The 21,552-nt window shown below is 42.8% G+C and overlaps 1 protein-coding gene across 1 annotated transcript in view; it reads right to left on the reverse strand.

Annotated features, from left to right (window-relative positions):
* Positions 1–4,841: 4,841 nt before the first annotated feature.
* The window catches only part of LHFPL2 (LHFPL tetraspan subfamily member 2), a 140,682-nt gene continuing 123,971 nt past the window's right edge, over positions 4,842–21,552 (reverse strand). The window contains exon 5 of the mRNA XM_036278785.1: positions 4,842–8,817. Coding sequence (XP_036134678.1) covers positions 8,561–8,817 — 257 coding nt within the window. The 3' untranslated portion in view covers positions 4,842–8,560. The remainder of the gene's footprint in view (positions 8,818–21,552) is intronic.

The raw sequence follows: 21,552 nt of genomic DNA on the forward strand, positions 1-21,552 counted from the left end.
CTTTTAAAGTTTTTTTAATTTATAAAATTACTACACTTCAGTCTAAATTATAGGAAATATTTATAAGCAAAAGAAGGTAAAGTTGCTCATAATTTTACAGATAAACTATTAATATTTTGCTTATGTCTATTAATTTTCTCAGAAGACAACTTTTTCCTAAATTTAAAAAATAAGGTTTCCCTCTGTATTCTTGTGATAGATCCCTTTAGGGATATTTCTCTAGCGCTCACAAGCTCATTTCTCTGTGGCCTCTGAAGACCATATTGGTAGTGGATGTCATCTAGCCACAGTGGACTCATGCTTGGCTCATCACTGATTCTCCTGGGTGGATTTGTCCAGAACTGTACTGTTCCAGAATTGGAACATGGGGTAGCCATGTTGTGCCATGAGGAAGGAGTCATCAGAACGCTGAGGAATGAAGCAGACCTGCAAAGACAAGTGGGATGGAAGTACACAGAAAAGATCTTGATGGCTTTGCATTTCCTATACGGGGACAGACTGCTCACCCATACTTCATCCCATTAATCCCAGTAATATTCTTACTCTGTTTTCTCCCTGAGCTACCTTCAGTTGGTTTCCTGTTACTTTCAGCTGGAGAAGTTTAACTAACACAAAGGTTTGTAATCTATTTTCAGTTATGATGTAAATACATGTTGAACTTTTTTCATATTGCCAAATGTTTTTCTGTAGCATTTAATAGCTGTACACCTATCTTTATATGCATGTATCATGAATTATTATTTTTTTAAAATGTTTTTGTATATTTTAGAGAGAGAGGAAGGGGGGAGATAGAAACATTGATGTGAGAGAGAAACATAGATAGGTTGCCTCCTGCCCGCCCCCTACTGGGGATTGAGCTCACAACCTGGACATGTGCCCTGACTGGGAATTGAACCGGGACCTCTCAGTCCATGGGATGATGCTCAATCCATTAAGCCACACCGGCTGGGCTATAAATTATTTTTTGAAGTCCTGTTATTCCTTCAGGTTCTGAGTTTTAGTTTATTATTATTATTATTATTATTATAAATGATTTATCAAGGAATATATTGTTGCTAAATTTGGGGACCCAGGCTTTTTTCTTTCTTAGGACAAATTGCTGGGTCAAAGCATGGGCATACTTTTTAAGACCTTTGATGAGCACTGCCAAATTGCTCTCCAGAAAATTGTATCAATGTATGCCTCTGTCAGCAGTGTACGAAAGGGCCCCTTTATCCACACTCTACCAACATTGGATCTCCCTTTTCTAGTACTTGCCACCAATAGGTTTTGACAAATAATCAGGTGGTTTGTTTTCTGAGCATCCTCGTTTCCATCCCATAGATGTACTTGTCCAACACTACCTGTTTGTTTGCTTTGTTTTTGTTTTTTGTTTGTTTTGCTAACTAGGAGTGGCCATGTATCCTGCTTCATGAAAGCACAAAGCTAAAGAAGATTAGTACAGGATGAAAAAGAAATGGCGGCCTTAGGTAGCCAACTCATTGAGCCTCTCAAAGTAAAATTAGATTGGATTTAACAACTATGTTATTCTTAACAGTTTTTTTAGAACAGCTCTTAGTTTTTGAGATCGATTCTAAATGATATTCTGTCTGAGCAGACAGAAGATTCTCTTAATTTACTTCTGATAATTTTCACTTATTGAGAATGCATTGTATATCCAAGACTATACTAAATGCTTTACCAACAGCACTTTACTCCTCACACCCAAACCCATGGTATAATTTCTGTTACTGGCCTCATTTTTATAGAGGAGTAGATAATCACCCGAACCACTCGGTGAGAGAACAGTGTCATGGAGCAGAGCACCAGTCTCTCCAGGGAGAGCCAGCTAGACCGGGGTCCCCCGACTCCTGCCAAGTGTGAGGCTGCTTCTGTCACATGGTGCCACCTCTCTCCAAGTTTCTGTTTCTTTTCCATCCTTCCACATGTGCAGTAATTCATATCCATCTTTTAGGGACAGTGGATCCTATGAGAAAAGGTCAACCAAGGAAACAATTACAGCGTGTATTTTGATGTCTCCACACCAAGGCCTAGCTCCACAACTTGTGGGTGAGTACCTGCTGCTTGCTCGTCAGCAGCATTAACTTCCTAAATGGTCTTTTGCTTCTGTGTTTGGAGGAACTTTTATTGAAGACAAATCCTTATTTAATTATTGGTTTAACTATGAAGAAAATATGCCTCTTAATGTAATTAAAATAGCTGCTTATCCTGGATGAGAGATTATTTATAATAAGAAGATAACAAAAATTGCCAAACTGTCATTTGTTTTACCACTTTCATATACCCGATGAATTTATAGTGTCTGTTTTCAGGATTGAGTAAATTGAGACACATGGTGTCATCTTCAAAGGTATGAAAAATTACCAGATTTTTTTCTGAAAAGGGAGGAAAGAGCAGTGTATTTATCAGGTGTCCTCTTATGGTGTGGCCCTTTTGGAATGATAATTGGAAGTTATTTTAAGTTTACTGCACAGAGATGTTGGCATCCCCAAGGGCTTGTGTGGGTCGTCTTCTCACCCTGTCATTCTGGGTAGAAGGAAACTACAGCTGTTTGAGTATGTACACTTTGGTGTCAAACCTGTGTTTGAGTTTGGCTTTGCCACTTAGTTTTTAACCTGGGGCAAATTAGTTAAGTTACTTAGTGACAGTTCATTTATTTATAAAGTGAGGATAATAGTTTCTACTGATAGGGTTTTATGAATAAATGAATTTTATGATGTGCTTAGCACAGTACTTGCACATAGAATGTACACAATACTTAAAAACTTATTGTCTCCCCATGTGTATCGATGACTCCCACATCTCTCTCCAGCCTGGTCTTCTCTCACAGTGTATTCCTAGCTGCACACAGGCCCTCTCTCTTGGCAGCCTTAGCTGAACCTTTCCACCTTCATTGTCTGCTTCTCTTGGATTCCTGATCTTGATGTTGGTTGGCATCGCTTTCCACCTATGCCCAAACGAAATACCTGGGAGACATCCTGGACTTTTTCCTTTCCTTCCCTCACCGAACTGTCCATTCTTTCTCCCTAACATTTAATTCATCCCGTTGTCCTTGTGCTATTACTTGCCTTAACTCAGGCTTTCTTCTCTTGAAAATACATTATGGTGGTTTCCCCCAAACATAGGCACTTGGTGGACTGCTTTTCCTGCAGCTGTTAGAGCTTTGAGGCTATTTGACTAAAAAGCCAAAGAGCTGCTAATATCTACATTTTTGATTGATTTTTCTTTTCCCATGTGGTTTTGCTACTTCCTCTTATTTATTTATGCTTTTATCTACATCCTGTGTAGAGAACTGCTCATGTCTTAAAGACTTATCTTGAAGAACTCTTCAGGGTGAGGAGGAAGCTGCAAGGAAGAAGATAGTGTAGGGGCAGCAGAAGTGTGGCCGAAAACACATGACTGCGCAGCTGGTAGGGGCCGTGACATAAAGGCAATTATTGGTTCTTGCTGCTTTGAAGAGTAGGCTAAAAGATTGCTTTGATGCCCTTATTCTCTAGTGTTTGAGTTGAAAACGTACTGAATTACTGGAAACTACTGAAATAACCCACTTAAAGGAAATGTCAAGCATCGTCAAGACTGTTCTTAAGTGGTTTTATGTTAAGCAAAGACTATAAGGAGAACCAGGAGAAAGTTGAATGCAATGTGTTCTGGAAGATCAATCATGGGAAGTTCATCCAGTAGCAAAACAGCTAAGTAAAAAATAAGGATGGCCCTGACCAATTTGGCTCAGCGGTTAGAGCATCGACCCACAGACCAAAGAGTCTCTGGTTTGATTCCGGTCAAGGGCATGTACCTCGGTCGTGGTTTGGTTCCCCAGCCTTAGTCAGGGTAGTGTGGGAGGCAACCAATTGATGTGTCTCTCTCACATTGATGTTTCTCGCTCTCTTACCTTCACACTCTATCTAATGATAAATGGAAAAATATCCTCAGGTGAGGATTTAAAAAATAAAATAAGGATGAAGTGGGAAGTACACATGAGGGGTCCACAGCCTCTGTTGAAATTTAAAGCCAGGGTCCTCTCTCTTGTGGATTAACTCTGCAGAAAAATGAAATAGCAGCTGAAAAAGCAACTGAAAATTTCCAATTTTTCAGATTATTTAGGTCATAATTTGTTTGGAAAATTTTTTTCTTTAGTGATTTGGATAATTTTGTCAGCTTTTAATTTTGGTATCTATTAGGAACCTAGGAAGTGTCAGGTATGTTTAGAAACCAAAGCATAAAAGTAGTTTTCAGCTGTCACAGGCCTTAGATCAGGAAAAGAAATAACCATTTTTGTTTGTTCTAGCAGATAAGTACTTCATGAGATACTGGGAGTAAGAAGGATTGTTAATGTCATCTTTGAGAATTCTGTTTCTGGGTGAGACTTTTTATGGGCAGATCACCTTCGGACATGTGGATGTGGAACTGCTCCATGTTGGGCTCCAGTTTTGGTGTTGGAATGTGACTTCAGTAGACTTTTTTCTGTCATTATTATACATATTTCTTTTTTGGTAATGCTTTCCTAATGCTTTGAAGCATTTTCATAATTATTAATTTTACTTTAAAATTAAGATACTTGTATTTGAGAGGGTGTTTTTCCCCTTTTATAATTACAGTGATGCTTCTCCAAGGAAGAAATATATACAGTACCTATTTTGAAGTTAAAGATAACCTAAGGTAGGGATATATATGTTACTAATAAATGGAATAGTTAAAAAACCTGAATATATTTTTTTCCTATCATCAATATTACATAAATTAGTATTTAAGATAAAATTTCAGATAGCTATTTTCTTGATCTTATTATACACAACATATTAGAACCAACACACTTAGACTTGAAAGAATCAGAAAGAGTTTGCAAAGTCTGGTTTAATTCAGATCTGGGGAAAGGAGCGGAGCACGTTGTGAACATACATATGCACAGGAACCTAATCAATGCTAGACAAACAATGTATTAGTTTACAGTATAATAGGGTAACCACAAATTTGAAGGCTCAAATTGAGTCCATCAGCGGTAAATACAATTTTATATTTGGCTCAAGTGGCTGTTGAATATCAAGTGGTGCTGAGTTCTTCCGAAGCACCTAATGACCTCCCCCCCAGTCTTGGAAGGAGTTTCAACACAGTCTCAGAAGAACTCCCAGTCGTGCCTTTAACTCTTTTGGCCCTTGGGAGTCACTGCTGCCCAAATACAAATGCAGGCCAGGGATTTCCAGTGGCCACATGTTATTGCACAGAGAGGTCTGTTCTAAGTCAGACTCTTATGGCTAAGAAGGTGTGAGATCAGCCCTTAAATAGTGGTCTAGCATTAACATGGTTTATCAAAGCATGTTAAGAAATAGCTCCTTAGTGATTATGTACCAGCTACTAGTTATCACACTAACAGAAAAGGCATAGGGCAGCTTCACATTTCACATGAAAGACTAGCATTAACTGGGCCTGGCTTGCCAGCTTAACGTTCACATAAATCTAGTGATTATTTTAATTTAGACCCAGAAAAAAATTATTTCATACCAGTCTTTTCTTCACATAGGTTTGTGTAGCATTAAAATCATTATGGGTTAAATACTAGGCCATAATGGCAAAACTGTTTAACTCTCCTTTGCCAAAACAGAAACAATCCCTGTTCTGACGCCTGTCCAGTTTCCAAAAAACAAAACATACATACACCTTTGTTATTGCACATCTTTCACACAGACTTGTGTATGTATAATATATATATATATTTAAATATGCTACACATAAAAAAAGACTATGGCACTTTACAGAATACATGTTTTAACAGAGATCATTACACCACAGATGTTTGAAAACTATACAGAAACCCTTACACAGTTAATGTAACATTGTTGAATCAGCACACAGGTTTAAAGAATCCACAGAATCCAAGGCAAATATTTCTGCCTTCTTGGAGTTCATCGAGAAGCCCAGCCCATCACAAAACTTTAAGCACAAATGCAGGCAAAAATAAATAAGACTTTTCTGGTAGTTATAATGGTCCAGGTATATTAGGTTTTTAGACTGAGGTGATTAGGTGATTGATAGAAATTTATTAGAAAAATAGGTGTGGGTCAACAATCAGTCTAATTATTTTTAACACATTTCTTTCAACATATTCCCCATATTCAGTGGTTTTTCATCAGCACTGCAGTTTTGGTCTAGACTAGCATGATTTTGGATGTTCCATTCATCCCAACCAAATCCTGGCTAATGGACTGAAGGTCTAAAAGGCCCAACATTACCTCTTTCTGTTTCTCTGCTCTGCTAAGTGTTTGAGTAACTTTAGTGGTTTTGGGTTTTATGTGCATGTGCTTTTGTCTTTCGTGGCATTCAGACTAATGAAGTAGACATTGTCAAGTGACTTTCTTCTGGCTGAGAGAGGTCACATTTTCACTTGTGATTTTTGTTATGTGTGATCTAGGGATATACTACCCCTTAGCCAAAGAGCAGTCAGGAAGTAGAGATGAGGAATTGCTCAAAGAGTCCTCCAGGCTTATGACAACTTGTCTGTATGGAGGGTGAGAATGTAAAATTAGTGTTAGAAAATGAGTTCTCCATCTTATACAGGAAAAAAAAAAAGTGAATCTTCTGATGATACATTTAGGGGGAAAAAGAAAAGGTTTTTATCAAGATAATTTGCCTGATGAAGTGAATTGCTATTTTTAAATGAAAATTATTGCCAGGGTTTAAAAGTTGCTGTGGTGGCATCAGGACTGGGTGAGAGCATATTAACACTCCATCAGGTTCAGGAGCCCAGCCCAGTGGCTGCCAAAAGCTGTTCCTATGTGGTATCAGAGAGGGTTAATGTTTCCCGAGCCCTTAACCTAGGCTGCTGGGGACATGTATTTACCCCTTCTCTAGTCAAAGAAAGGCACAGGATTTACATTTTGCTTATTCTGAATTTGGACTAAGAATGGTGAACTCATTAAGGCCTAGTTCCACACCCCTGCCCCTCCTGGCCTTAGCTCTCAACCTATAAGGAAAGATGGTTTCTGGTATAGGCCAGAAGAGAGGAAAACTTTAGTTGTGCCCTTCCATTGATGCATAAAGCTAATAGTTTTTCTGCACCCAGGCATGGTTTCAGACTCACACAGATTTAAGAGACACACATTGGGCAAGGTTGTAAAACCTGAGCCAGAGTTCTATGTCTGGTGGCACTTAGCACACAATATCTTGCCCAAAGAGACCTAATCCTTCCAGAAATCTGGCAGGTCCATTCCACTTGCTTAAGTTGTTATGGAGTGTTTCTGTAACATTCTGCAATTCTTACCTTAAGGGTAATACCAGACTAGGCTCTTTCTGGCCACTTTGATTACTCCAAAGTAAATTTGAGGTGATGGCTAATACCATTTTCTGAATCAATGACATTGGTAATTTAAGAAGCTAGATAAAAGTGCCTGGACCCTTTTAAGAGTGGTAGTTGATTGTTTTTGTAAACAGGTATAGGCAGGTGTTATGAGCTTGGTCTAGCAGTCTTTCTCTGCATGAACTTTCTATTCTGTTTTCCTGGGGATGAAGCCTTTGATGCAGCTCACCATTTGCAGCATTTTAATGTTATTTCAGTCTGCTTTCAGGATCAACACCTAAAAAAACACTTAACTCCCATGATTAGCTCCTTTTTTATGCACTGAATGGCATTTTGCTGCTGTTGGGGCTGAAAATATAGCTGACTACAGCGTGGTCAGCAAACAGTGGGAAAGGTGTCCCCACAAGTGCTGAGGTTCTGGCAGGCTCTCCCAGTGATCATCTGAATGAGCCACAGCTGGCTTGGAGACCTCTGTCCCTGGAATGGGAACAGCGAGGTTTCCCTGGGCAGTCGGCACCATCCCAGCCCTAGAGAAAACACGCGGTCTCTGCTGGAAGAGGAGCCTGGGCCAGCCCTGGTGCTAGCTTGGCTGCTGGGAAGCAGAATGAATTTGTTTCCATTAGCAGGATTTGTACTTTTAATCTCATGATTTTATAGGCCCTTATTCTTTCTTTAATCTTAGAGACCGTTCATGTGCTTCACCTGAACCCAGAATTCTGCCTCGAATAAGTTCCACAGTCCCTGCTCAGCCCCTTTGGTGAGCTAAGCAAGAGAGCATGTCTTGCTATGCCCTTTAGCACACATCCTGTCCCCAGTAAGTGTGTAGTCTCCAACTGAGACAGCCTGAACGAACCGGGAGGAAACACAAGCCCCAATACATCATTCTAAGTCAGAGATGCTCACAGCCTTGTGGCAGAAACATAGCTCAGAACAGCCTGCAAATCTGGCTGACAGTCTCTTCTGTCACCAGAGAAATGCTGCTTTTAGGGTCAAGATCATTATCCTTCACTGAGCCTTGGGGGAGACGCAATCTGACAGAACGTGTCAGTTAATGTCAGGGTTTATGTATGTTTTCATGTTCCATCTCTTACAATGTACAGTCACTTTGCTGAGCTCGATGTTGCCTCTCATTGGTGCTGTTAAGGCTCGGGCTGTGGAATGTGGCTTTGGTAGGGAAAGGCTAGTTCTTCATTTGACTCAAACGACGAAACCAAGGTGGACTGTTTCATAAGGTTGTACAAGGAAGAAAATGGCATTGTTGTCTCTTCCAAATTAAAGGAGGCAGATAAGGTTTTTCCCCTCTTCAATTTCCTCCTGTACTTTGTCACTGGAGGTTGCAATTTCTGCTTGTGCGGAGAAGATGGCACAGATGAAGGTGAGGACTGTCCCACCGATGGCAGTATAAAAGGCCCAGCCCAAGGAGCAGTCTCCGGGTTTGTAGGCCGATGCATAGTGTCCACAGTAGGAAATGGCCTTCTGGCAGCCCCAGCCAGCAGGGTAGAGGATCAAACCGAGGATAAGGAACAGGCCTGCAGGCAGAAGACAAAAAAGGTGAAAACCCCCATGGCCCCACAGTGTCGAGTGAGTGTATAGACCTGTTGTAATTGTTACTTGGTTTGCCTGCTTTGGGCTATGGCATCCGTTCTGTAACAGTAAGTGTTAGGGTCTGTTTTATGCAACCTATCTGGCCTGATCAAGAACTATATTATCACTTTATTAGAAATATTTTTAGCCTCTTTTATACATGTTAGAATGTGTACCTACTAATAATTTCTCTTCTAGAAAAGCAAATGAACTTGTTACTGTTTCTTCTCACAGGGCTCTTACTGAGGTGAGCATTTCCCTCTGGTCTAAGGGCAAATAAGTGGGCCTTGTTTTTGTGAACAAATTTTATAGGAACACAGCTACATCCATTCATTTATGGATTGCCTATGGCTGCTTTTGTGCTGGACAGCAGAGTGAGCAGTTGCTATAGACCTTGGCCTAGACCCCGGCAGAAAACATTTGCCAACCCTGGTCTAAAGGAATTCACACATTACCATCTGGCGTCACCCTGGTTAAATGCGAGAGACCTGATCTTACCCTGATGTCAATGCTTTACACAAGCCGATAGGAGTCTGATGGCATTCACTAACAACCAACTGCACTCTTCAGACAGATTTTGTATTTACAGTACATTTAGAAACAAAAAAACATTTGCAAATTTAAGCTGTTAGGTGAATTCAGCCTTGAGTAGACACTAATAAGCTCTGTTTCCATTTTGCTAACTCCACCACGCTGTCATACTAAACATCTGTTTTTCTGTTCCTTACAACTCTATTGCCCACGGTGTAATTGAGTGTTATTTTTCCTGCCAGCCTGGTGGGTTAGGAGCTTACTCCAGGGCCAGGACTAAGGTGAGGCAAGTGAGGCAAAATGTAAGGAGATACTTTTAGGTGTCTGCCCCTAGGTTGCGGGAACAGGAGAATAAGGAGGTCACCCGCCTCGCCACCAGTCACAGAGCACAGCTGCTTATCAGGAAGTCTGGAACTTGGAATGACAAGGCAACTGCGGCCCCCAGTCTTACCCAGCAGAATTTTCTTTGTGGATCGAATAAAGCTACCCTCTCACAGCATTTTATGTGGTGGGGGAAATGGTTTTCTCTCAAAAGTGACACCTATATATCAAGATTGCTAATTTGTAACCTAAAAGACCTGTTTTTTAGATGCCATGGAATAGCAATTCTATCTTCGTAAACTAATCTTGGCTCAATTCTCTCTTCCTACCTTTCCTGAAATCCTCTGTGTTTACCACACTAAAGCTTCCAAGTCGTTTCAAGCAGCTTCCCCACAGAAAGACCGTGACTGAATTGGTGGTAGTATTAGGTTTGAAGGAAGATCAGGGACAGTGTTTGAAGCCACCGATCACAACATTCATAGAGCTGTCTTCATCCTGTGATGGCATCTCCTTGCCAAGCATGGCAGTGCAGCCCTAGAGGGGTTTGTGGTCTGACGGTCTCTACATCCCAAATTAATCCCAGTGTTCTAGTTTGAGGCCTCGGGGACTTTCTAGCAGGGGTGCAATAGAGGGAATCTGCTCATATGCTCATTTTCTGAAGGGTGCTTCACAAAGGAAACTTTGTAGCCCTGCAGCCTTCTATTTCTCTATGGGTCTGAGTGTTGGGAGCAGGGAGCAGCGATGTGTAGCTAGGGAAGTGTGATCTGTGCTGGGAAGTAAAAACGAAAGGTGCAGCGGACTGAGGCATCTTGGAAGGTTGCTGCTAGAAGTGACTGAGTACAGAGTAAATGCCCCCAAGGGTAAGGCAGCCAGTGGAGACAGTGTTGATGTTCTGGAATATGCAAGGTCTTGAACCAGCAATCTTGGTTTGACTGAGGTCAATTCCAAGGCTAGAAATCCCATAGCAGAAAAGCCCCTACAGTCTAGTCTGAACTAAAACACAAATCAGGAAGACCACAGCAAAGACTCACTAAATTAAGAGATGGTCAATTAGTAGTTAGGAGCTCAGAACTGGGAGTAAGATAGAGGTCTGAATCCATCTCTGACATTTATAAGCTGAGTGACCTTGGAAAAGTCTATTAACCTAAGTATGATTCTCTCCTGTAAAATGGGCTAATGCTTAACTCATAAAATGGTTGTTGAGTATTGAAGTATGTGAAGAATACTTTCTACATCCAAAACAGTAACAACAAAACCAGAATATAGACTAGCACCTGACAGTAGGTTAAAAGCCCTTTGCAGGCCCCTCCCATACATAAACACAGTTTAAAGTTTACCAATTATGCATAAGCAAGTCAGCTTATTTTTGAGGGTATATTTTGAAAGGTGTAATTTGGAGAGAGGGGAGATCCCAGGCTACCATTCAGTACCCTTGAAAGAATAAACTATCCTCATCTTAACAGGTCTTACTCAGCTGGAGAGATCCAAAAATTATTTAGCTAATTCTTTTATGTTCCCAAAGCCTTTGATAAATCCTAATTAATTCCCACCTTGTTCCCTAGGAAACCTCACCCAAGGTATATGGAACCTTTAGTTTCAACCTTGGGTCCTAAGTTACCACCCTGGGAACCCGGAGGCACCATCCCTGGGGACTCTTAAGGATTCAGAGGTACTCTCTGGCGAGCAGCCTCTGCTGCTCATCCTATAAAGACCACCGTGTTCAAATCTGAATTATGGCTCCAATTAAGTATTAATTACACGTGGGTACTACATGGCTCAAACAAGCCCAGTAAGCAACATCAGTGCGTTTTACTATGATAGGGACAGAAGGCAGAAAGCGTGGAGTTCGTTGTCACATAGCAGCCCTGCTGCCCTGTGCCAGGCTGACAGAATACCTTTGGGGAAGTAGGCAGGTTTAAAATAAATAAATAATATTATTATTTGAATAGCAGGCCCCTTTTCTCAGTACAACCAAGAACATTCCCTCTAGTATTTCTGCCTAGCTCTCTTAGCTGCTGCTTTTTCTGATAGCTCAAGTTCTCCAAGTGCTTTGGGCCGTCTTAAAAGCTGGTGGCTGCTACTGGCCAATTTGTGATTGGTAGTAGGGAGACTTGCCATATAAGGGTGCCATGCTTATGAGTTTGGCAAAAGCCTCAGCTTGAATACTTATAAGCCCACAGGGCATTCCATGTGGGAGGGCAATAAACAGTGAGCTGTGGTGTATCTCCAAGTCCCAGTGGATGTGATGTGTGCTAAGACTACGTGCTCCCAACCTGGGCAGCAGCCGAGATAAACACAGTGCCTTGTCCACATTCTCAGTGGGCAGAGGGAAGCAGGTGCTGTCTACCCTACCCTGGCTGCTGCACCTCTCCTCCCAGCACTCATCCTAGTTGTCATTAGCATGGTTAATGCCACGAAAATGCAAGTCCTGTGTCTGATAAGGCAAGAAAAGAGCAGGCCTCTAGGTAAAAACAAAGTCACATCTGTCATCTGTCTGAGTGTTCAGAAAAAGGCTCTTCTATCAAAGGAACTCCGGACAGTTGAGTGATTCAGGTGGCCCTCTCAGGTGACTGCCTCACCTAGGCCTCATCTCTCAAGGTCCTGATTCACCACTGCACGTAAGGCCCAGTGCAGCTTCTGAGCAACCCTTTGGTCCTAATAAGCATCCCCTAGTGAAGCACAGACATCATTCAACCATACAGTTTTCCCATCTCTCAGAGTACAATCCAGCTCCCTCTCCCTGGCCTTCAGGCCCCATGTGACCTGTCTGAGCTCAGCTCTGCCCGTCACACCCTGGTTCTCTCTGCTCCAGCCACACTGCCCCCTGGCTCTTCCTTGGACATACCAGGCATGCTCAGGCCTTTGCCGTCCCTCTCACCTGCCATGTGCCCTCCTACCAGCTAGCTTTCATGCCACCTCCTCAGTGTGGTCTTCTGTGCAGTCTACTTAAAATTCAACCACCTTGCTGTCCCCCTTCCTTGCTTTGTTATTTCTTAGCATGTATTATGGACACAGACTATCTTACTTTGAATCATATGAAACTGTCAATATTTGGCCTTTTATTTTAACCTACAAAAATGGTCAGTTTGTATGTTTCAGCCTACTATTCTACTTTGTTATTTTGATTGTTATCCATTTCCATCCGAGACTTTAAGTTCCATGAGGACAGGGATTTTTGTATATTTGGTTTACTATAATCCTGGTGTTCAGAAGGTGAGGTGTGCTCAGGACTGAGTTTCACGGAAGAACTGAGCCAGAAATGTCTGATGGAGCCAGAGAAAGGCAGTTCCTGAAGTTGTGCCAGCCCATAATGGTCTCTGGGGCCTTTCTATTGCCTTGCCGTACTGCATCCTTGTTTCGGGGTGTGTGCTTTGTGGAGGATGATAAAGTAAGAGACTAGGCCAGTGGGCATTTGCTTTGCTTTTGACTGGCATCTCTCCCTGGTGCCTGGCCAGGCAGTGGCAGGCCTAACTGGGAGGGGAAGGAAAAGCAGACACAGTGATACCTGCCAGTAACCAAAGAAAATAGCTGCTCCTGAAAGTAGCTCAGAGGGCTGTCATCTCGGCCATGGCTTGACGTGATAGGATGGTACCAGGATTGCACCATTTTCCACAACAAAAGACCTCCTAATCCTCATGTCCTCTAACTTCTCTCTTGCTGACTGCCTCCTAGTTCACTGTACCAAAAGGTTTAGAAGATACCAGCATCTGTTCACCATGGGGTCATCCGGGGGAGATGACTCAATCTTTTCTGGAGAATAAGGCTTAATTACCCTACCGATGTCACCACACACTGGAGACAGAACCCGGACAACGTCCCCGAGACCTGCCATATGGCAGAGGCTTCTCCTATCAGTCAGGCACCAGCCATTACCGTGCAGTGCCCATCAGGCCTCTGCTATTTTAGTAATGTTTTCCTCTACCTGGATTCCCATCCTGCTGCATGGGAATTTTCAGAGTCTCTATGGGTAACTTCAACATGTGGTTTGGGTTTAACTCAAATAATGAGATGCCATGAGCTATGTCTCATCACTGCTTTTCCAGTGCCAAAACACATAGAAGGTGTTAAAAAAAAAAGAAAAAGAAACACACCAGGAAAATTAAAGTCACAGTCTTCCTGCTTTCTGATCAACATTCAGCACTGTCTAGGATTAGACCAGCCACAGAATTATAGGTCTTAGGTAATTTTCTTGCTACTGCCCTGGAATCAAACAATGTGATGTCAAATACAAGTTTTGATCAAATCCCTCGGGTAGGAAAAAAATCTCCACAATCCAGCCAAGTCTCCAGCTTTGGAAAGATGAGGCATTGCTAAATATATTAAATAATATTTTACTTGGTCTGAAGATGCCCACACACCTCAAACTTTAAGAATATGGGATGCTAGGAATGGGGCAGCCAAGTCTGAGCTACAGCTCTGGGTTGTGGAGGAAGCGAGCAAAGGCTCCATGGCTATTTCTGTCTTTCCCTGGCTGCTACAGTGCCTCCTCCTTCCCTCCAGATCACCCCCACGGCCGCCATGCTTTTACACCTGCTGGCCAAGGGAATGGACGAAGAAGGCCATTGTTCCTGGCCTGAAAAGTGTAAGAACTAAAGGCTGGCTCCTTCCTGCGGAACAACAAGCAAGTCTTTGGGCATCACACTTCTACTTCCTCTTCAGACAGACTTCTAGACTAAATAGAGAGACTGACTAGGCCTTGGTGTGCAAAGGCAATTTACTAAGCACAGGAAGAAAACACCATCTGTTACTGCTACCAGCAGTTTGTGGAGAAGCCAGTGAGAGACACAACAGCCTCCACGGGGTTGTAATCGGGAAGCTCATTCCCAAGCTGGGAATAGTCCACTGTGTCTGGACAGTGTATTCACAGCAGACAGTTGATAGCAAGCTTAGTATCTTTTTGATCAACTTGGGCTTGGGCTCCAACCAGGTAATTCCTGAGGCGTGTCCACTGAGTGCACTCCAGGTGCTTGTCCTGATGCCAGGCAGAGTAATGAGTGGCCGTGATGGGTGGAGGAGTGGGATGGGGTAGAGTTTCACAGGCTTTAAACACTTTCAGGCCGGCAGTGCTGCCCAAGGAGTCTGATCACACAATACCCATAGCCGGTCCCTGAACCAGAGCCCTTATTCATGCCCACTGGGTGCTCACCCACCTGGAAATATTCCCCCTCATCCTAGTTCGAATGTCACCTCTTTGTGAAACACTTGTCACCACTTCCTGCAAGAATGGTATTCTCTGGGCTCCCGCTGCCCCCTGCACATTTCTCTTTAGCTCCTTATCACATTGTTATTTTCAAATATTTATTCAAGAGCAATTTACTGAGTTACCTACGAAGTACCAGGCATTATTCTCAGCCCTGAGGATATAGCAGTTTCCTAGCAGGACTCTGAGTCCCTTGAGGGCAAAAAGTTTTATTCCTCTTGGTATACATCACAGTTTTGTTTTAGCATTTACCATAATAAACCTCATGGGTGTGTCACAGCTTAAAAAAGGCAAGAGTTTGACTTATTTCTGGCTTTGAAATAGCCATTGACTTATATAGGAACATAGCAAGAAACCCCATTCCCCCTTCAATATAATCTCTGAAAAAATGAGGGAAAAAAGTCACTCAGTGTTGTTTATCCCTATCACGTCTACTTTGTGACTCAGAAGTCTGGTTTATGGGCCTGGCTAAGCCTGTGCTCCAGTTTTGTTGACCCAACTCAGTTAACCAGGCATAATGCCAGGAGGCTGCCACCACACCCCATGCCCTCTTGACCCAGGCAGCCACCTCTCTAACAGGAAGCAAAGGCAAATAAGTGAGAGAGTGAGTAGCTTCCTATACCCCATCCCCATTCTGGGACACAGCTCTGAGAGCATTCCAGGCTTACTGCCGGTGATAGCTTCAACCAGCAAGTTGAAAAAGTATTGGTAGTACTAGATTCATGGAAAACTAAGACAGGATAGTCCTTGCATGAGTTTCAGATCATCTGCCAGTGTTCTGCCCCAGGTGGGAAGGCCTCGTTGGCTTTTCCATCTCAGGCTCCTTTTCTGTTTGCTCTTTTCCTTTGCAAATATCTACACACCGGGGAGCCCGGGCTCAATCCTTTGTTCTCTTACCTACCTTCCATATCCATCACTCTTGGTCCCAGATAGGCTGAGGTCTTCTGAAATCTGATCTTTAACTTTGAAATCTAGATTTGCATATCCAATTGCTTACTCTTGATCTCCAACCTCCACTTGGATATCTAACAAGGTACTTGAAAACTGTGTCCAAACCTAACTTTTGATTGCCATTCCTCACTTTAAAACCTGGTCTTTACTCTAGGCCTCAGCTCAGCAAATGGGAGTTCAGTTATACCCGGCAAGGTCAAGACCTTTAAAATCATCTCTGACCCCTCTGTCTCTTAGAGCCCACATTGCTCCACCAGCAAGGCCTCTTGGCCTTCATTCTGTTCCCTCTGCCTAGAAAGCTTTCTCCTGCCCCCCACACAGCCCACTCCTCCATCTCCTTCTTACTAAATGCTACCCGGACTTCTACTCACTATTGCACTTCCCCCTTCACCCCAGCACCCCCAACCTCTCTAACCCTGGCTACGTCTTCTTTTCTCTCCTTCCACAGCACTCATCATCTTTTAACTATATAATTTATTTATATGGTTTACTGTCGGCCTCCATCAGCCTGATGTAAACTCCACGAGGACAGAGTACTCTATGGTTTGTTCTCGATGTAGCCCAGTTTCCTAGAACAAGATTGGACGTGTAATAAGGTGTTCAGTAAATGTTTGTTGGGTGAATGAAAAGATACAGTGCTGTGATATAGACTGTTATAGTTTTAAATGAAGCCAATGTGGAAAGTTCTTGCCAAGTGTTGTAAGTGGTTGGAGGCAAAACTTCATCTGATAATGTGGATCCCAGGGGTTGACAGTTCTGGCCAACAGAACAAACACCAGCCACATGTACTGATGAAACACAGGCTCCAAACCATGGGACTGGCCTTTCACTTGACTGCAAGCCTGACGACTTCCTTTCTGGCTACAGAAGATGGCTGTTTGTGGGGAGATCACATAGAAAAAAAGTAGTAAGTCAATTAAATGGAATAAACTTTAAGTTATCTAGAGATCAGCCGTCATTTAGCCTCAAAATGCTCACACCATTTCCAACTGTGCTTGGCTGCGGTGAGGACCGCTGGAAAGACGGCTGTGGCTGACTCGGGACTGCCCAGGACACCAGCTGGGTGGGAGCTGCGTGCAGGGATAAACCTGGAGAAGTTCAGGAGAAGGACAAGGTGGAGGGGTATAGGGGAAATGAAGGAGGTGGACTGTGGCAGTGTGCGGAAGAGGTAAGGGTGGTGTCTGGAAGCAGCATGAGCCTGGAGAACGGAAAAACCAAAAGCAGGAGTTAACACTGCAGGCAGAGAATGTAGAAGTTCTCCACAGCTCAGGGAAAGACCCACTCCTGTCAGCAGCCCAGAGGGCTGCCTCAGCCTCTGGGGCTCGTGTGGGGGAGCCTGCTTCTCTGCCTCCAGCAGAGGAATAGCATGCCCAGTTACCAGCTGAGCCTGGGACCATCGACTGGTACAGCTGATGTACAGTGTTACACAACAGCCTGGTGCAAGCTGGTTAACCTTTATCTGCATACCTACCTCTCTTTTCTTCTAAATTTCACTCCCCCCAACCATCTCCTGTGCTGACAGTGGGAGGTCACTTTGGCAGTCTCTAACAGCTGTTTGTGGGCCAGCAGCTGTAGTTGGGTGGAACATTTTCACAGTACCCCAAGGCAGACTGCCAGGTGTCATCAAGGCTGTGCTTTGAGGAAGGTACACCATCCACACCACATCCAGTTCTCTATGTACTGGATTTGCTGTCACAATGTTTTCTTCCCAAAGATCGTGGTATGAACCTGGACCGTTCTCGGGACTTTGGAGACATTCTGTAGTTCTCAGTCACCTAGAGAAGGCTAAACTAGGTCCCTTGCAATTCTGTTTTAAGAAAAAAAAGATGCAACCTAAAGAATTTCATGGGTAAAAATTACAAGTAAATGGTTCCTCAACTACCTGGAGAACTAACCAGAACAATGATATTAAAAAATATAAGTTTTTTCCCTGGCCAGTTTGGCTCTGTGGTCCAGAGAGACCCGGGTTCGGTTCCCGCTAAGGGCATGTACCGGTTGCAGTTTGTCCCCGGCCCTAGTTGGGTCGTGCAGGTGGCAGCCACTCGATGTGTCCCTTTCATGTCGATGTTTCTCTCGCTCTCTCTTCCTCTCTCTCCTTCCCACTCTGTCTGAACAAAAAATGGAAAAATGTCCTCGGGTGAGGATAAAAAATAAATAAATATAAGTTTTACTATGACATAATATGCATTTGTCCCATAATAAAATAGCATTGGTTCCAACACTGCCCAGATGCCTCCAAGTATATATTTTAGGCTCATAGAAACTCCCACTCGACGGTAAACTTATCGACAGAGGTGAGAAGTGTGTTCCCTGCTCCTTGGCTCCTGTGTCTCCATCCCAAACCCACACTCAGTGCCTGTGGCACAGTCCTACACAGTGTTGTTGACAACTTCGTGTGTCATTTCTGATTCCCATTTCCTTTCTAGTCTTCACCTCTTTGGAAAAACCTTTTGGAAAAGTTTTCTATGGTAAAATGGTAGCGTACAAGTAAAGATGACAATTTTATACATTCACTACTAATGCTTTAAAATTGGAAGTTTGGCCCTGGCCAGTTTGCAAAAATGTCCTCAGGTGAGGATAAAAAAACCAAAAACTGGAAATTTGTACAGGTGATTAGAGCCTTTTAATGATCATACTGATAATTATAACAATAGCAGCAATTCATGCTATGAGTCCTACAAGGTGCTAGGCATTCAGTAAACACTAACTATAACTCATTTAGTTTTTTCAACAGTCTTGAGGTTGATACTATTAATGTCGTCATTGCTATAACTCATTTAGTTTTTCCAACAGTCTTGATGTTGATACTATTAATGTTGTCATTTGAGAGATGAGGAAACTGAAACACAGAGGGATGAAGAAAGGTTACCCAGCTATTCGGTGGTGGAGCTGGGACTAAGTCCAGGCAGTATGGCTCCAGCGTCCCCTCCTGAGCCATCATGCTCGACTGTGAACTGGAGACTAGCTTCTAAGACAAAGCATTTGTCCAGCTGAAGAGGGTAAATTCATTTGTACTCGCACCTATGAGAGGTTAGAGAGCAGGTGGTGAAGAACAGTTCCTAAGTGAGAAGCCTCAGGAGTGCTGCAAAGGGGTGATGGGAGGGGAAGCTGCCCCCAAATCAAGGGCCATCTATTGTCAGGTTGACTTCCTAACCCTACAGCAAGACAACAAGAAGATAAAGAAGTTCCCTTCATACCTCCTCTGCCATTACAAGCTAAGTGTCACCAGCTACTTATTGCAACATTGATGCCACTTTGGAATGTCTGTCTTTGGCCAAAGTAACCTCTAGAAAGAAAACCTAGTGAACAGGTCAGAACAATGTAAAGTTTTCTATGATGTTCTCTTCTGCAGGATGTGGAACACCTGTGTGAGCAAAAAACTGCAAATAAAGCACAAACCCATCAGACACCAGAGGGGAAAATGTAAACCATATAATCTGCTTACATTTTAATCTTTGCTCTGAGATTCTGTATGCTTGGGGATTCTCTAAAGTCACACATCCACCTAGAACACAACCGCAATCCACAAAAAGAAAATACCCTACGTCCTCTCCAGGACGACATATGTAACTGATCAGACAAAATCCAGCACTGGGAGCATTCTTAGCCCCCAAACTACACCCTTCCTCCAGCAGGTCAGGCCATTGTTTAACCATCTCGCCGCCTTCAAGTAGTCTTTCTTAATTCACAGAACAGAGCAGATGATACTTGCTGTTCCTGACCTCCTCCTACCCCTGAATCCTAGAACCATTATTTGTACGTGATAGGTTTGCGTTAATCCTGTGCTAAGAGAGATCTTGTCTCAGTGTCCACAAGCAGGGGATTTGCTCTCAATCTTAGGCATCTGGCTTATGACAATGGCAGACACCAGGGTGGTGGCCCCAGGCCTCTTCCTTCCACTCAAGGAGAGCTCTGGTCCTCTGCCTCCCAGACCCCAAAACTAATTAGCACTGATGTTCCAACCCGCGGGACTTCTCCAGATGCCAGGACAGGCAGCTGGCCGCAGTTCCAAAATTTCAGCCATTCAGAGTCAGGAGAATTTGAACGATATTTATACATAAGAGTGCTATCAAGTGATATTATAACATGAATCAAGGATTTCTGCCCAAGAATTGTTACCTTTAGTTAATATATACCTTTGAAATTACTTTGCACATTAAGGTTTTTCAAATTTTTAATGAAAATGTATTCTGTAAAGCCCAAGCAGAATCTGGATAGTGATGGCTGGTTCTGAAATGATTCTTATTGGTTCTTCATATGATGGCTCCATTAGTTCTGCTCAGAGTTGAGACTTACCAGCCTTTGCTAAATCCTTTACTCTTTTCAAATACCTGGACATTTACAGCCGTGCTAGTACAGTGAACGTAGGTTTACTGAGCACCTATTATGTATGCAACAGGCCCCACTGTGAACACTAGACAAAACCTTTTAAAAGACACAACCTGTACCCCTGTTTATATTCTAGAACAGTGGTTCCCCTACACTTCTGGATTTCAGCCACTAGTACAACAGCCAGAAAAACTGGGAGGTCATTATTTTTATTTTGCTAATATAAGGAGACTGAAAATAACCATTATCTCCTCTTATCATCATATATTTTCAACACCAAAAGGCTAAAGAATGTAATCCAAGAACAATGGACAGTTCTTTTAAGTTGAATACATTGAGCTCTACACAATCTTACTATATTGTCCTCCTCTCTCTCATTTTTGCTGTGGACTGGTGGAAACCTTAGCACGGAGGTTCAAAGTTACTGGCCTTGTTCAAAGGCAGTAACTCCTGAGAGGCCCTTAGGGTGGGGGTTGCAGAGGGTGCCTGTATTAGGATGGGGGCCCCTTTCTAATAATCCTCTTTGTTTACTGTTTAAGTAACAGGGTAAAGAGCAAGGAGGCACTCTCTTTCTGAGTTCTCTGTTTCTTTGGAGTCCAAAATCTAAACTTGTTTTCCCTATACCTCATTTTCAAGTTTCAAGAGTTTATGGACAGGCTAGACTGGGCCCAACTTTGATATTTAATAACTCTGCTTTGACAGCCTGGTCAGGAACTGGAGGCCAGGGTTCACGGGTAATGCAAGGGGTTTTCAGCGCATGAACAGTGTCTTTGTAGAGCAGATTATAGCTACATGTCAGCTTAGTACATGATCAATAATAATAGAGGTTATGAACCAGCAAGATGTTCTGAGAGGAAGGACCAGAAAAGTGAAGAATCAGGTGTCAATTTTTTTTAAATGCTTGTATTAATGCTCATACTATCTCCCTGTTAGAGTCCAGTAAGCACTCATTTTCTATGAAAAACACTCCTGTAGAATTATAACTGGCAAGAAAAATACTCTTCCAGGATGGGGGCTGGAAAGTGGATGATTGAGCAACATAAAGAGAATTCTTTGGAAGACAATCGGAGCATAGACCTTATAACCAAGGCTCCAAGAAGAAGTCTCTGTTATACCTGCTCAAAATGAATGACGACCAGTTAAAATTGTCAGGTGCCTTAGAATATGTGGACAATCTATAGATGCTTTCCTCCTTGTTGAAGTCTCCCTGAGTCTTTCCAGGAACAAGTCGTGTTTATATGCACAGTATTTCCGTGGCTGTTTCTACAGCCTTAACTCTAACTGTTAAGATGATCCCAACAAAATAATTTAGCCAGATTGTTCCTTTCAGTGAGCGAATGATGAAGTT

This window comes from Molossus molossus, unplaced genomic scaffold (assembly GCF_014108415.1).
Source record: "Molossus molossus isolate mMolMol1 unplaced genomic scaffold, mMolMol1.p scaffold_m16_p_3, whole genome shotgun sequence".
Classification (NCBI taxonomy): Eukaryota; Metazoa; Chordata; class Mammalia; order Chiroptera; family Molossidae; genus Molossus; species Molossus molossus.